Consider the following 13,662-nt stretch of genomic DNA (forward strand, 5'->3'; position numbering starts at 1 on the left):
CTTGGTGAGCATGAAATTAGTCTGAGGAAGAGATTCTAGATGGTGAAGTCCAACAACAAAGAACATTACTAGTTCTTTAATTTTTAGTTATGCTCACTATGTTTGTGGAGCCTTTCTTTTCTAGACTTTAGCAGTTACTTCTTTTCTGTGGAAGACATTTTTCCTATTGACATGGTTTAGTACCATTGATCAGCCACTACTTTAGATAGGCTCATAACAGACCATTTTCCTGGACCTACCCCCTTTGGCATATGTGTACCTCTAATTTTCATTCCTGTTTCAGAGACTGATCACATTGTGTTCACTATAGCACATTTTTCTTAGCTTCATTCTTGGTCTAAGTTTGTAGAGGGTCTCACTGTTGCTTAAAGTGCTTTCTCTACCACCACGTCAGGTTTTTTGGGGTTTTTTTGTTTTGTTTGTTTATTAATAAGCACTTCGTTTTAAAATGCAGCTACCTCTGAAAGGCTTTTATTGATTAGTATAAATTATTTAATCTTACTTTCTTCCTCTGAATCTGAGATCCAGTTCAGTAGGAACTGCAGTTTGATGGTAGAAAAGAGGAGAAGTGAGAAAAAAAGGAACCAGTTACTTTGTACTATGAAGCACTGTTTTGGGTTTTGGAGGGGAAGGTGTTTTTTTGGTTTGGGGGTTTGTTTTTTCTCTTTGGGGCCACACCTGTGGCATATGAAAGTTCACGGGTTAGGGGTCAAATTGGAGCTGCAGCTGCCAGCCTACACCACAGCCACAGCAATGCCAGATCTTTTACCCAGTGAGCGAGGCCAGGGATTGAACCTGTATCTTCATGAGTACTACGCTGAGCCATAGTGGGAACTCCTGGGGCATTGTTACTAAATCAGAGTTGGCCACTGCCTGTTCTCCCAGCTTCTTCACCTGTGGAAATAATAGATACCTTGGCAGGGGAAAGGTGTCTCCCCTCAGGACCTTAACATTTTATTGGGAGAGACAATAAAATAAACAAATAAATATGCCGTGTGTTGGATGGTGATAAATACTTGAAGAAAAATACAGGGGCGTAAGGTTAGTGTTGGTGGGTTGGATGCGAAGGGTGCAGTCTCAAAAAGAGTGGTCAGAGGAGACTTATGATAAGATGACAGTATTTAAACGAATGGAGATTTGTTTTTCTATTTCAAAACCTCAAAGAAATGCAAGCTGTAATTGATAACAAGAACTTTAAGGAAAAAATATTTTCATAGCCTAGGATGTGGCATTGGATATGGTTATTTGCATCGAATACCTACACGCCCATTTGAAGAAGGAAAGAAAATTTCTCTTCCAGGACAAATGACTGGTACACCTATTACTCCTCTTAAAGATGGATTTACGGAGGTAAGATAACTTTCTACCTGATTATATATCGTAAAGCTTCCACCCAAATGAGTTGATGTGTGTGGTGGTAGCACTGATTGAAATAGGGCAGGTGATGAGTTAAATATTGACATGTTGAATTTGAAGTTTTGGATTTCAGGAAAGGGAGCAAGGCTAGAGAAACAGATTTGGGGATCATCAGAGAGAGGGTAATTTAACCCCGTGAGCATTGACTTAAAAAAAAAAAAATTTACAGGATCAAAGTGATGCTTTTTAAGGAATAAGGCATATTTACACAGGCTTATAGGCTTTTTAAATGTTTCCTATGCTGGCCTTACAGAACAGTTCACTTTTGTCTGCGTGACTAAATAAAAACGAAACGTTCAAAAAGAAAATGCTGCAGCTATAAAGAAATGGCTACTATCCCTGCCATTTTATGTTATATGTTTGGCTGTCCCCAGTTCTAGAGGAAGTGGTGAGGAACTGTGGAGAAGTGTGACCTCCCCCAACCCTACTCTGGCTCTTGGCCTGAGCCAGTGTAATATATGTCTCTGCTACCATATCTGCTGCCCCAGTCAGTGCTCTCTGCCCCAGATGAACCCCTAAGGGCCATCTGAGAAGACCAGAGGGTGAAATGGCAGCGAGGAAGAAGGGCCAGAATACAAGTTGTGTCGGAATGTGCCAAAGGGCACTGAATGAAGCTGGCAGAAGTTGGAGGATTCAGAGGTGAAATCATTCACCCACTCATCCGTCTGGAGAGTCTTTCCCACTCCCACCCCGACCTCCACCCCCAAAGGTGGAGATCTGGCTGCCACATTCATTCATTCACTGATGAGAAAAGATAAGATGGACTCATGAGGTTAGACATCTTAAGAAACTTATAAGGAATCTATCATTGTATTGAGACTTGAGATGACTTCTTCCATGAGCATGAAAGTTTAAAAACTGGCCGAGAATTTGGAGAAGAGGAAAGCAGTGGTGCTTTAAGGGTGAGTAAAATCATTTTTGGATGGCTAGGAAGGAGGAGAGACTAGATCTCCTCCTGATGTCAAAGTAGCTAGAGTAGTGTGTATAATAGGCTAGGTGCCATGTGTCAAGAGACTAGAAATGAAAGGATGGGGAGATGTTTACAGTGCATGGTCCTTGACACATCAGAATTAGGAAGGAGTGTCTAAAAGCTGAAGTCCAGGAGAAAACTTTTAATAGTTAGTACATGATCAAAAGTACCTATAGGACTGGTGAGAGCCAGTATTTATATATATTCTTTTAAGTAAATTTGATTAATTTTCTTTTTTCTTTTCTTTTTTTGGAAGGTCCAGCTGTCTTCAGTTAATCCCCCATCTTTGTCACCACCTGGAACTACAGAAATTGAACAGGGTCTGTCTGGACTTTCTATTAGCTCAACTCCACCAGCCGTCAGTAATGTTCTCAGTACAGGTATGCAGAAAAATAGATTCTGTTTTCATTTTACTTTGTTCTACATGATATTCTTTTTTGTCCAAACTGTAGAATTTTTAAAAATAATGCCAGTGTTCTTTGAAAACTGTCTGTGAAAGCTGATACTAAATCAGCATGCACATATAAACCTCTTCTTGGTGAATTTTAGACTTTGGTCTTCTCATGGGATAGAGTCAGGACTTTACCTTCAAATCCTGTTGCTCTGTTTACCCACCAAATGTGTACGTGTTCCATAGGTAGTAGACACTGGGGATACAGAGTGAGCAGGCTACCATTCCTTTTCTAGGGGCTCAGTCTTGGTCAGGGGACAGGTACCTCTCTCCTTCTGTATTCCTTGTTCTACCAGATATAGTGCTTTTTGGTTCTAGTTTTTTGCAACAGCTCTATTGAGATGTAAGTCACATAGCATCCAATTCACTCATTTAAAGTATACAATTTAGTGCGTGTTTTTTTTTTTTTTTAGCATATTTGCAGTTTTGTGGTCATCACTTCAGTCAGTTTAAAACATTTCGTTACCCCAAAGAAACCCTGAACCCAGTCACTCCCTATTTTACCCCAACCCCCAGGCTTAGGCAATTATTAATCTACTTTCTCTTTCCAATCTAGACATTTTATATTATATGTGTGGTCTTCTGTGCCCTTCTATGGCTTCTTTCACTTAGAATAATGTTTTCCAGGTTCATTTCATGTCATGGCATATAATAATAGTTTATCCTTTTTTGTAGCTAAATAATGTTCCATTGTATGGATGTGCTGTTTTTTGTTTATCCATTCATCAGTTGAGGGACACTTGGGTGGTTTCTGCTTTTTGGCTGTTATGAATGGTGCTGCTATGAACATTTGTATACAAGTTTTTGCATGGATGTATGTTTTTATTTTTCTTGGTTAAATACCTAGAAATTGGAACTGCTTAGTCACATAATATAGTTCTTAACATAGTATGTTGGTAGTTTATTTTTTCCTTTTTTTTTTTTTTCAATCCCCTGTTTGCTGGTTTTCTTTCTTCATAGTACCGAAGTTTATTATATACTCAATTAATGTTAAGTAAGTGGGTGAAATACTGACATGGTTTAGAAATAACCTTTTATTTTTGAATAACCTTTTATTTTTGAACTCTTTATTATTTAAATGCCAGATTTGATCATACTCCACTTTGTTCTGGAATGCATTTAAAAAAGCCCATCCAGATGCAGTTAAGGTCAGCAGTATGATTCCTGGAGTTTGTCCCCTAAGTTCAAATACTGGATCTCTTCAGAGTCTTTGTTCTATTTCCAAAAGATATATTTTTCCAGATGAAATTTAAAAAAAATTTTTTGGCTGTGCCCACAGCATGTAGAAGTTCCTGAACTGCTGCACTGGCAATGCTAGAACCTTAACCCATTGCACCACAAAGGAACTCCTAAATTTTTTATTTTTTATAATTAAAAATTTTAAACATACTTAAAAGCAGATGAATATTAGGAGTTCTCATTATGGCTCGGCAGGTAAAGAACCCAACATACTGTCCCTGACGATGCAAGTTCAATCCCTGGCCTGTCTCAGCGGGTTGGGGAATCTAGCGTTGCCGCAGGCTGCAGCATAGATCACAGATGCAGCTCAGATCCCGTGTTACTGTGGCTGTGGTGTAGGCCTGCAGGTGCCCTTCTGATTCGACCCCTAGCCTGGGAACTTCCATATGCCACAGGTGTGGCCCTAAAAGGAAAAAAAAAGTGGATAAATATTAATAAGTACAGATAGTCGTTTGTATAACCCCCCACCACCCAGCTTCACCAGTTATCAGTATGGTGACAAACCTCCCACTCCCTACTTTTTGCTGGTGTTTTTTCCAGATTTATTGAGGTATAATTTGCATGTCATAAAATTAACTCACCACAAGTATAAAACTCAATGATTTTTAGTAAATTTATGAAGCTGTGCAGTCACCACCACAATCCAGTTTTACAGTATTTCCTAGATGAAGTTAAATATTGTCATCAGTATCGAGTCATAGATACAGTTGGAAGAGATTTTAAAGTTTATTTCATTCAAGCAGTGTTTGAGTCCTTTTTATGATACTAAGTTTTTTCTTACATCCCATGAGATATAAGAAGTGGTCCCTTGGTTTATTCCTGATTAGACTTAGTAAAGGCAGGTTGGGGTACTTCCCAAGTAGCAAGCCCGTCTGTATCTGAATAATTCTCACCTGGCTTTAGAGTGTGTGTCCCAGTGCCACATGAGAGTTCTTCCAGCTTTAGGAGATAGCTGGCATCTCTCTCTAAGTTCAGGTTTCTTTTTAGAGACATTTTAATTCTTCCCTCATTACATTACAGTTATACTTGTGCTGTCTTAGAGGCACATGAACTGAGATCCTGGGCTTGTTACACTGTAGAGAAATGGCTTCTTGAATATTAAAAGACAGAGACATAATAAATAAAGCAGTAGTTGCTCAAAAGAGACTGAAAGAAGTCAACATTTTCATTTTGAGTAAATCAGTTAAAATATACTCAAATGTTCTAGTTTCATAACATATGAGAAACCACTTTTTGTTAGGCATGTATTTTTCTGTCTTTGCTTTTAGTTATATTGCTACAAAGTAGTAATAACTAGAAACATAAAAGTGTGTGGTTTGGGTTTGTTTGAGAAAACTCTGGATTTGAAAATTTTGGTATTAATTTTTTCTTTTTCTTAGGGCCGTACCTGCATCATATGGAAGTTCCCGAATCAGAGGTGCAGCTGCCAGCCTACGCCACAGCCACAGCAACGTGGGATCCAAGCAACGTCTACTCAACCCTTTGAGTGAGGCCAGGGATCAAACCCACGTCCTCGTGGATACTAGTTGGGTTTTTAACCCGCCGAGCCACGACAGGAGCTCCTGGATTGAGAAATTTTTAAAACATGAATACATCACTTTGAAATGGCATTAATCATGTGACCTTTTTGGTCCACCTACCTCCTCTCACTTCCTGTCTTCTTTTCTTGATTTTTTCTGTAAAGAACTCACCATTTTATGTGCTGTTTTACTTGTTTAATAGCTATCTCCCTTTTCCTGCCCCTCATCAGACTTTAAATTTCCTGAAGGTAGTGATTTCTATTTTCTTTATGCTGTAAAGTTCCTCAGTGTCTGGAACAATATCTGACATACAGTAGCTGCCCCCTAAAACTTGAAAAGCTGAACACACTAACCAACTATCCAGCCCATTTGAGAATCTGATAAAGCAAAGAATCCTCTTGTACTTTTGCATGCCTCCAATTTCTGTAAAAAAGTAAATACATGACTAAATAAATAAACTATCCGAAAATGGTTGCTTCATACTTTGAGGCACAATGTGTCCCTACTACCATATTTAAGCAGACCTCTGTAAGATCTGGAACCCATGTGCATTATTACTGTTGTTTAAACATCAGCAAAGCCTCTCACACAAGTAGGTGGTAGACAATCGGTAATCTTTATCAGGTGGTATCCTAAAAGTTACTTGAATGTAAAAAACACAATCTCTTCAAACTGATGACATCCCTCAAAATGGGAATGTACTAAACTTCAAAAGTGGGGCACAGAACACAGGTCAAGAGGAGATGGAGATTCAGGAAGCCAGGTCATTCTTGCCCTCTCTGGAGGTCCCCGTGCTCTTCTGTCTCTTTCAGACCTTCGGCTTCATTCTCCCTTTCCCAGACCAGCATTCAGCATTTCACAGAGTGCATGCCCCTCCCTCCCAAACCTACCCCCCTCCTCAGCAGCCCCAGGTTTACGTGGCCTTTTAGGGCAGGAGCCTAGAAGAGACTGACTAGAATCCTTGTGTCCCATTTCTGAAGTTCCCAAACAGTTTTCTTTTTTTCTTTTTTTTTTTTTTTGTCTTTTTGCCAGCATATGGAGGTTCCCAGGCTAGGGGTCTAATTGGAGTTGTAGCTGCCAGCCTACGCCAGAGCCACAGCAACGCGGGATCCGAGCCGCGTCTACGACCTACACCACAGCTCACGGTAACACCAGGTCGTTAACCCACTGAGCAAGGCCAGGGATCGAACCCGCAACCTCATGGTTCCTAGTCGGATTCATTAACCACTGCGCCACGACAGAAATTCCCCAAACAGTTTTCTGATCCAGTCCTGCTTAAGTCAGATGTAAAACTCTTGTTCATGAGCTTAGCTGGGGTGGGCTCCCAGAGCCTCCTGCTCTCTTGGCCCAGGCTTGGCTAACAGTCTTTGTTAAGGTGGGGGTAGGAGGGAGAATATGCAGCTAGAGACCCAGACTGACTGCATCCCGCCAACCGAAGACCCCCCTCAATGGGCTGCTCATTCTTTATCAACTGAAATTTTTTTAAAGGTTGTGCTTTTATTTTAGGTGTACCAACAGTACCGTTATTGCCACCACAAGTAAACCAGTCCCTCACTTCTGTGCCACCAATGAACCCAGCTACTACATTACCAGGTAAGCAGCAGCAGACTAGAGATGTATGTAAGAATGGCATTACTGGAGTTCCTGTCGTGGCTCAGTGGTGAATGAACCCAACTAGTATCCCTGAGGACACAGGTTCAATTCCTGGCCCTGCTCAGTGGGTTCAAGATCTGTCATTGCCGTGAGCTGTGGTGTAGGTCAAAGACGTGGCTCAGATCCTGTGTTGCAATGGCTGTGATGTAGGCCAGCAGCTACAGCTCCAATTTGATCCCTGGTCTGGGAACCTCCATATGCCGCAGGTGCAGCCCTAAAAAGACAGAAAGAAGAAGAATGGCATTACTGATATTTTGCATCTTAAAAAACAAAAAAATGTATACCTGTGTCATGACTTTTTATGTTTTTTATTTTTATCTCTGCTGTAACTTTGTGATAAATGTAAGCAAGTGGCAATGAGCTCCTTGTCACTAGCTGGGTAGCTGCTGAGCCTTGGGGCTCCATAACTGCAGCCGACTACCTCCCCTCCCCTGCAGAGCAGCCTGAGGCAGGAATAAGGAGGGTGTGAAGGTGCGGTCCTTCAGCCCAATAACACTGTGTCCCGGAGGAGCGCACTCCTTGCTCGAGTCTTCAGTAGCTCTAACGTTAGGTGTGATATCGCTCACTGTTCCCAGTGAAGACCAAGTCCCTTTATCCAGCAGATAGTGGTCACATATTATTTCAGTCTCAGATACATCTGCTTTGTGAGAGCCTTTAATTGTACGGATAAAAATGTCATTACACAGACATATTAAGCCATGAACCAAATGTGTGCACACATTCAGAATGGTAAAGCAGGTGTGGTAAATGTTAACATTTGGGGAATTTGAATGAAAGGTATATATAGGGATTCTTTATATAAATTAGCAGCTGGAAGTCTGAAATTATTTCAAAAGGAGGGGAAAAATTTGCCTGATAAACTGTAAACCTCAGCCATCAAAGAAAATTCAGCTCCGTACTTGCTGAGATAAATCAGTCCTTTCTCCAAGACACTGAGGCCAGCATCATTCTTGCTCTTGGATTTAGAAGTATTCATTTGTTTTAACCCTTACCCCCTTTACCATCTCATCGCTTAGGTATGGAAGACCCTTCCCTTGGGTAAGGTCTTGTTATTGTTAGGATACAAAACTCCCACACAGTAAATGGACTGGGGGTGTTCTCACTGTGAGGTGGGTAGTATTTTTTTCAGTGCAGAAAGATTGAATGCTTTCTCTTCTCTGCATTTTCTTCAGGTCTGATACCTTTGCCAGCAGGACTACCTAACCTCCCCACCCTCCCCAATCTCAACCTCCCCGCGCCCATCGTGCCAGGTGTCGGCTTACCGGAGCTCGTGAACCCGGGTATGTTGCCCACCTTGCCCTCCTAGGACTCGGTCTAATAAAAAGCTGTATCCAGAAAAGGCAGTCCTCTATTTCAGTTTTTTCCTGGAAAGGGCAGATCAGTTTAACAAATTTCAGCTGCTTCCAACAAAACTTAATCTATTCTATTTAAAAAACTTGAGGAGTTCCCATCGTGGCGCAGTGGTTAATGAATCCAACTGGGAACCATGAGGTTGCGGGTTCGAGCCTTGGCCTTGCTCAGTGGGTTAAGGATCCGGCGTTGCCGTGAGCTGTGATGTAGGTTGCAGATGCGGCTCGGATCCCGAGTTGCTATGGCTCTGACGTAGGCCGGAGACTACAGCTCCGATTAGACCCCTAGCCTGGGAACCTCCATGTGCCGCGGGAGCGGCCCAAGAAATAATAGCAAAAAGACAAGAAAAATAAATAAATAAAAAATAAAAAAAATTAAAAACCTGAAAAAGAAGAGGAAGAGGAATGTCTTTGTGAGGCTTCTTGCCTGGCTGCCTCTCCTCCCCCTTCCTCCTCCTGCGCCCTGACAGCTTAGGCACGGGCAAGGCCAGTTGTAGAGGTAGAGACCCGTGGCCTGGATGAGCTGGAGCTGATCAGATGGGAGGTGAACCGTGCACCCTGTGGAGGTGAATGAACCCCCTATGACTCTCCTCGGGTTTGGAGGAGCTGCCCTCCAGGTCATAGAGGTGCCTGCTTCGCATGGCCCAGGCCCAGCCCCAAAAGCTGTCACCCTTGCTCAGCTGGTTGGGCTTATTTGAGAAATATTCTCCATTATTAACAGTTATCTTTTATGATAAAAACTATGAGAGATTTAGCTGCAGATAGTTGAGTCAGCACATAATGGGAGTGTTTACACTCAGATTTTATGCACTGATGAACACGAAGCAGCAAAATGCCCTGCATGCCTGCTCTTGTGGTTAATGGTTACCCAGATTCCCTTTAGCTCTGAGATGGCCACATGTCCTGTCGGGGCTGCCTTTTAATTGCTCATCTCAGTAACTGGGCCCGTCGGTGATGTCAGTGAGCGGTCCTGTTACACCAGGGTGTACGTTGTACATCGTTATATTTCTGCTTAGGTCCTAACTGCCCCTGTTGTAACACTCAGCATCTGTGTATATTTATCACCCATCCTCGTTTAACCCATTCGCTTTTCAGTACAATAGTTTACAAAACAAATGAAGCCAATAAGTTCAAGCTAGTGTCCACTGTCTTGGCACTTCCATTGTCTTTTCTTTTGTGCCCTGTATGCTTGGCTTCTGGTTCTGCCCTTTCCCCAGATTAACAGACAGACCCAGATCCCTGAGGGTTTCGCCAGGCCACAGCTTGCCCTGAATCTGTTGTACAACCTGCCTTTCCTTTGTTTCTTAAAGAAGTAATGCTCTTTGCCTTCAGTCTGCATTTTGAAATTATTACAATAAATCCGCCAAGTATAGTATAAATAGTTATGTCAATCACAGGGCATGACAAAGGCTGGGTGCTTCTGGTGAGGCTAATGCGGGGGCTTCTGCCCCATAGGCCCCTCACTTTGGAAACCTTCACAGGCGGCCTGGCCAGTGTCTCCTCTTCCCGTAGCCTGTCCAGAGGACAGCATAAAGGCAGCCTACAGTTTGCCTGGGAGTGGAATCCTCCTGCCCAAACTCCATGTGGCTGCATCACCTGCTTTGTGGGCTCCTGCCGTCCCCGGCTGGGAGAATCATTTCTTCCCTGAGCTGGTCCTGCCGTGGAATATTTAACTCAGTCCCAGCCTCCAGCTGAGGAAGAGCAGAGGTTGTGGTTCATATTGTCACTCCTCTGCTTCGGCTTCCTTAACGAGATGTTAAAATAATTCATGTGAGGACGATGACGACCGCTGCTCTTCTGGTGTGGGGAGGATGAGTGACCTCTGCTGTTTTTGTCCTAGGTTTGCCACCTCTTCCTTCCCTGCCTCCCCGAAACTTACCTGGCATCGCACCTCTCCCCTTGCCGACCGAGTTCCTCCCGTCCTTCCCTTTGGTTCCAGAGGTCTCTTCCGCAGCAGGCTCAGGGGAGCTGCTGTCCTCCCTCCCGCCTGCCAGCAGCCCACCCTCCGACCCCGTCCCGACCTCTGTAAGGGCAGACGCTGCCTCCGCGCTCACTGTGGCTGTGACGCCCCCAACTCCCAAGGCCCCCGCCACTGCTGAGGACAGAGCCAGCGAGTCCGCCCCAGCCAGCGAGAAGCCTGCCTCTGCGGGTACAGATGCAAATGCCTCTGAGTCACCGTAGCTGTGGACCGGCCTTCGGAATTGGCGTGGTGTGCTTATTTAACCACGGAAGCGAGTCTGGAGCTGCAAACTATCCTTAATTTCGTACTAGTTTGTACCGTATCTTTAGGCGTCCTGTAAATAACTCTAAGGGGAAAACTAAGCAAGAGGATGTGGGGCTTGTATCCTGCCGGTCCGCGTGGGGCTCACGGGCCGGGGAGAGAAAGGTCAGAAAGTGCTTGTATTTTAAAACAACCAAAAAGAATTGGAAGGGTGGCTTGCTGCCAGGTTTCCACTGCCATTCTTGGGGGTGTACATCTTTGGGAAAGGTGGTGACGGGGTACCTACTAGGCTCCCTGTTCTCCTGCTGCTCCTTCTGTAAGAAAATGAAATATTTTATGCCTAATACCCACACTCAACGTTTCTTGTATTTTGTAAATTGTTTGCAAGAATGCAGACCACCTCACTAAACCGTGAAAGGAAAAGATGGTTGAGCTGGTTTACTTGGGATCTCTATTAAGGTTTACACAAAAATTCCAACTAAAGATGTTTGTTAAAGTTACATGATGTGCACTATTAATTGAACATCTTTTTATTCAGCCTGTACACAAATCTTTGTTTTGAGCTCTCAGAATTACTCAGACAACATTTTGTAACTGCTGCTGTTGTTGCTTTATACGTCCACCATAAAACGGCCATTTAGAAAGAGAAGAAATAAAGGAGATGTTGCACAGTTTTAAACCAGAAGGTGGCACTTTGTAGCTACTCATAATATTACAGCTGTACTGGGAAAGCATAAACACAGCAATAAATTGCAGTAATTTTGCTTTTCTTCTTGTGGTATGTTTAAATTACAACTCCTGACTGCCATGTGTGCACTGGTTACTCTCTGATATGTCACACTGTGTTAATGTGATTTTTCATGTCTGACATTCACTTTCTCCTAAATTTTCTAAGGGATGGTAAGTTACATGGAGTTTTTGTGTTGAGTGAAATTTTTTTTTTTTTTTTTTTTTTTTTTTTTTTTTTTTTTTTTTTTTTTTGTCTTTTTGCCATTTCTTGGGCTGCTCCCTTGGCATATGGAGGTTCCCAGGGTAGGGGTCGAATCGGAGCTGTAGCCACCGGCCTACGCCAGAGCCACAGCAACGCGGGATCCAAACCGTGTCTGCGACCTACACCACAGCTCACGGCAACGCCGGATCCTTAACCCACTGAGCAAGGCCAGGGATCGAACCCGCAACCTCATGGTTCCTAGTCAGATTCATTAACCACTGAGCCACAATGGGAACTCCATATGTGTTGAGCGAAATTAAATGTGTTATCTCTGTTTTTTAATTAGATGAAAGAGATTCACCAGTTACTAACCTGGCACTGGCACGAACGCTGCTAAAAGAGCAGCACATGGAACTGGTCTGCAACCACTCAGCTGGAGACTAGCATTATCAGCCCCAGCCCAGCGCCCACCTGTTTTTAGGACAGATCCATCATTTCTGGAGCTAGGCTTATACTTAAAGCTAAATGGTAAAAGAAGCCTCCAGCTATATTCATTTTGCATTATAAATATTTCTAGACTATTTCTTTCAGTTAACAATCTTGTTTTTTGAAAAGGAGCTTATAATGGGTAGGGAAATATTCACAGCATGTTTAAATTAAATGTTAGAATTTTTTACTTTCCAGAATAGGAAAAGTTGACCAAGTTTGTTATTATTTTCTAAAAGATGCTCTTTTTTTGTTTTGTTTTTTGGTTTTTGTCTTCTTAGGGCCACACCTGCGGCATAATGGATGTTCCCAGGCTAGGGGTCAAATCAGAGCCATAGCTGCTGACCTACACCACAGCCACGCCGGATCCAAGCCACATCTGCCACCTACACCACAGCTCACGGCAACGCCAGATCCCTGACCTACTGAGTGAGGCCAGGGATCAAACCCTCATCCTCATGGATACTAGTTGGGTTCATTACCACTGAGCCACAACAGGAACTCCAGTGTTCATATTTTTTAAAAATATTAAGGAAATACCTTAGTAGAAAGCAAGTAATATTTTTAAGCTTTGAAGACAATTTTCTTTAACAGCAGTTTTTCCAATGCAGTGATTTTTTAACTCTGAGTGATGACAGCCCTGTATCATCTTCCCAGGAAAATGTCATGTAAAAACACTAAGCTCTGGAGAGAGATGGATTCTTAGCACTCACTTGGAAGGTGGGCAAAGACTTGGCCTACACTGGTTTGTTGGATTATCCTGAGGTAGAAAATACTTGCTTTCTGGTTCCTTCAGAAACACCAGTTTCGCTGTTTATAGACAGTAGCATATTTTGTACCAGGAGTTAGATACGGGGATGTAAAAGACAGTGTCCCTATCTAGCAGTGACCTTGAAGCGGGGACGGTAGGGGGCATGGGGGTGCAATTCTTCAAAGCACTTTAACCATGGAAATGAGCCCCGGTGAGGATGGCAAACAGAATTAGCTACGAACTCGTGGATCACTCAGTGAGCCCATGTTCACATCTAGAGGTATGAGGCAGTGACAGGGAGGACCGTGGTTTGAATAGGCTTGGTTCTAACAATTCTCAAAATAACGGTGGTTTAAACAAGCCAGGTTATTCTCTCTCCCAGGTTCAGAGAGTTGGGGGTGGTCCAGCTGAGACAGGACCAGGCCACTGCAGTATCAGAGACCACATTTCCTATCTTGTACTTCTGCCCGCTGTGGTTTCTGTCTCCAGGGTCCCAGACAGCAGCTGGTGCCCCACCATGCCCTGGTTCCAGCCAGAAGCAAAGGGCTAGCCCCCTTCCTTTGGGAACAATTGAGAGAAGTTGCACATAGCACTTTGGCTTACATCCTTTCGGACCATTGTGAAGTTGTGTGGCCACTTACAGCTGCAAGAGAGGCTGAGAAATGAGGTCCCTGC

At 43.2% G+C, this 13,662-nt stretch overlaps 1 protein-coding gene across 4 annotated transcripts in view; it reads left to right on the forward strand.

Annotated features, from left to right (window-relative positions):
- GORASP2 (golgi reassembly stacking protein 2) overlaps window positions 1-11,589 on the forward strand; it is a 31,264-nt gene extending 19,675 nt beyond the window's left edge. Inside the window, exons 6-10 of one of the 4 annotated variants that reach the window (XR_014829532.1) lie at window positions 1,218-1,350; window positions 2,643-4,423; window positions 6,646-7,189; window positions 8,422-8,529; window positions 10,439-11,589. Coding sequence is in view for 1 of the 4 variants with exons in the window: in XM_021074828.2 (XP_020930487.2) it covers window positions 1,218-1,350; window positions 2,643-2,766; window positions 7,103-7,189; window positions 8,422-8,529; window positions 10,439-10,779 (793 nt within the window). In the remaining 3 variants the exon portion in view is untranslated. Of the gene's footprint in view, window positions 1-1,217; window positions 1,351-2,642; window positions 4,572-5,479; window positions 6,077-6,645; window positions 7,190-8,421; window positions 8,530-8,887 lie in introns of those variants that run through there. The other 3 variants (XM_021074828.2, XR_014829533.1, XR_014829534.1) reach the window with 3 other exon arrangements.
- Window positions 11,590-13,662: the final 2,073 nt, after the last annotated feature.

Source organism: Sus scrofa, chromosome 15, assembly GCF_054392235.1.
Source record: "Sus scrofa isolate SSC_HxYL_T2T_F1_AM1 chromosome 15, Sscrofa_HxYL_maternal_Yorkshire_Landrace_v2.0, whole genome shotgun sequence".
In the NCBI taxonomy this organism is placed as follows: Eukaryota; Metazoa; Chordata; class Mammalia; order Artiodactyla; family Suidae; genus Sus; species Sus scrofa.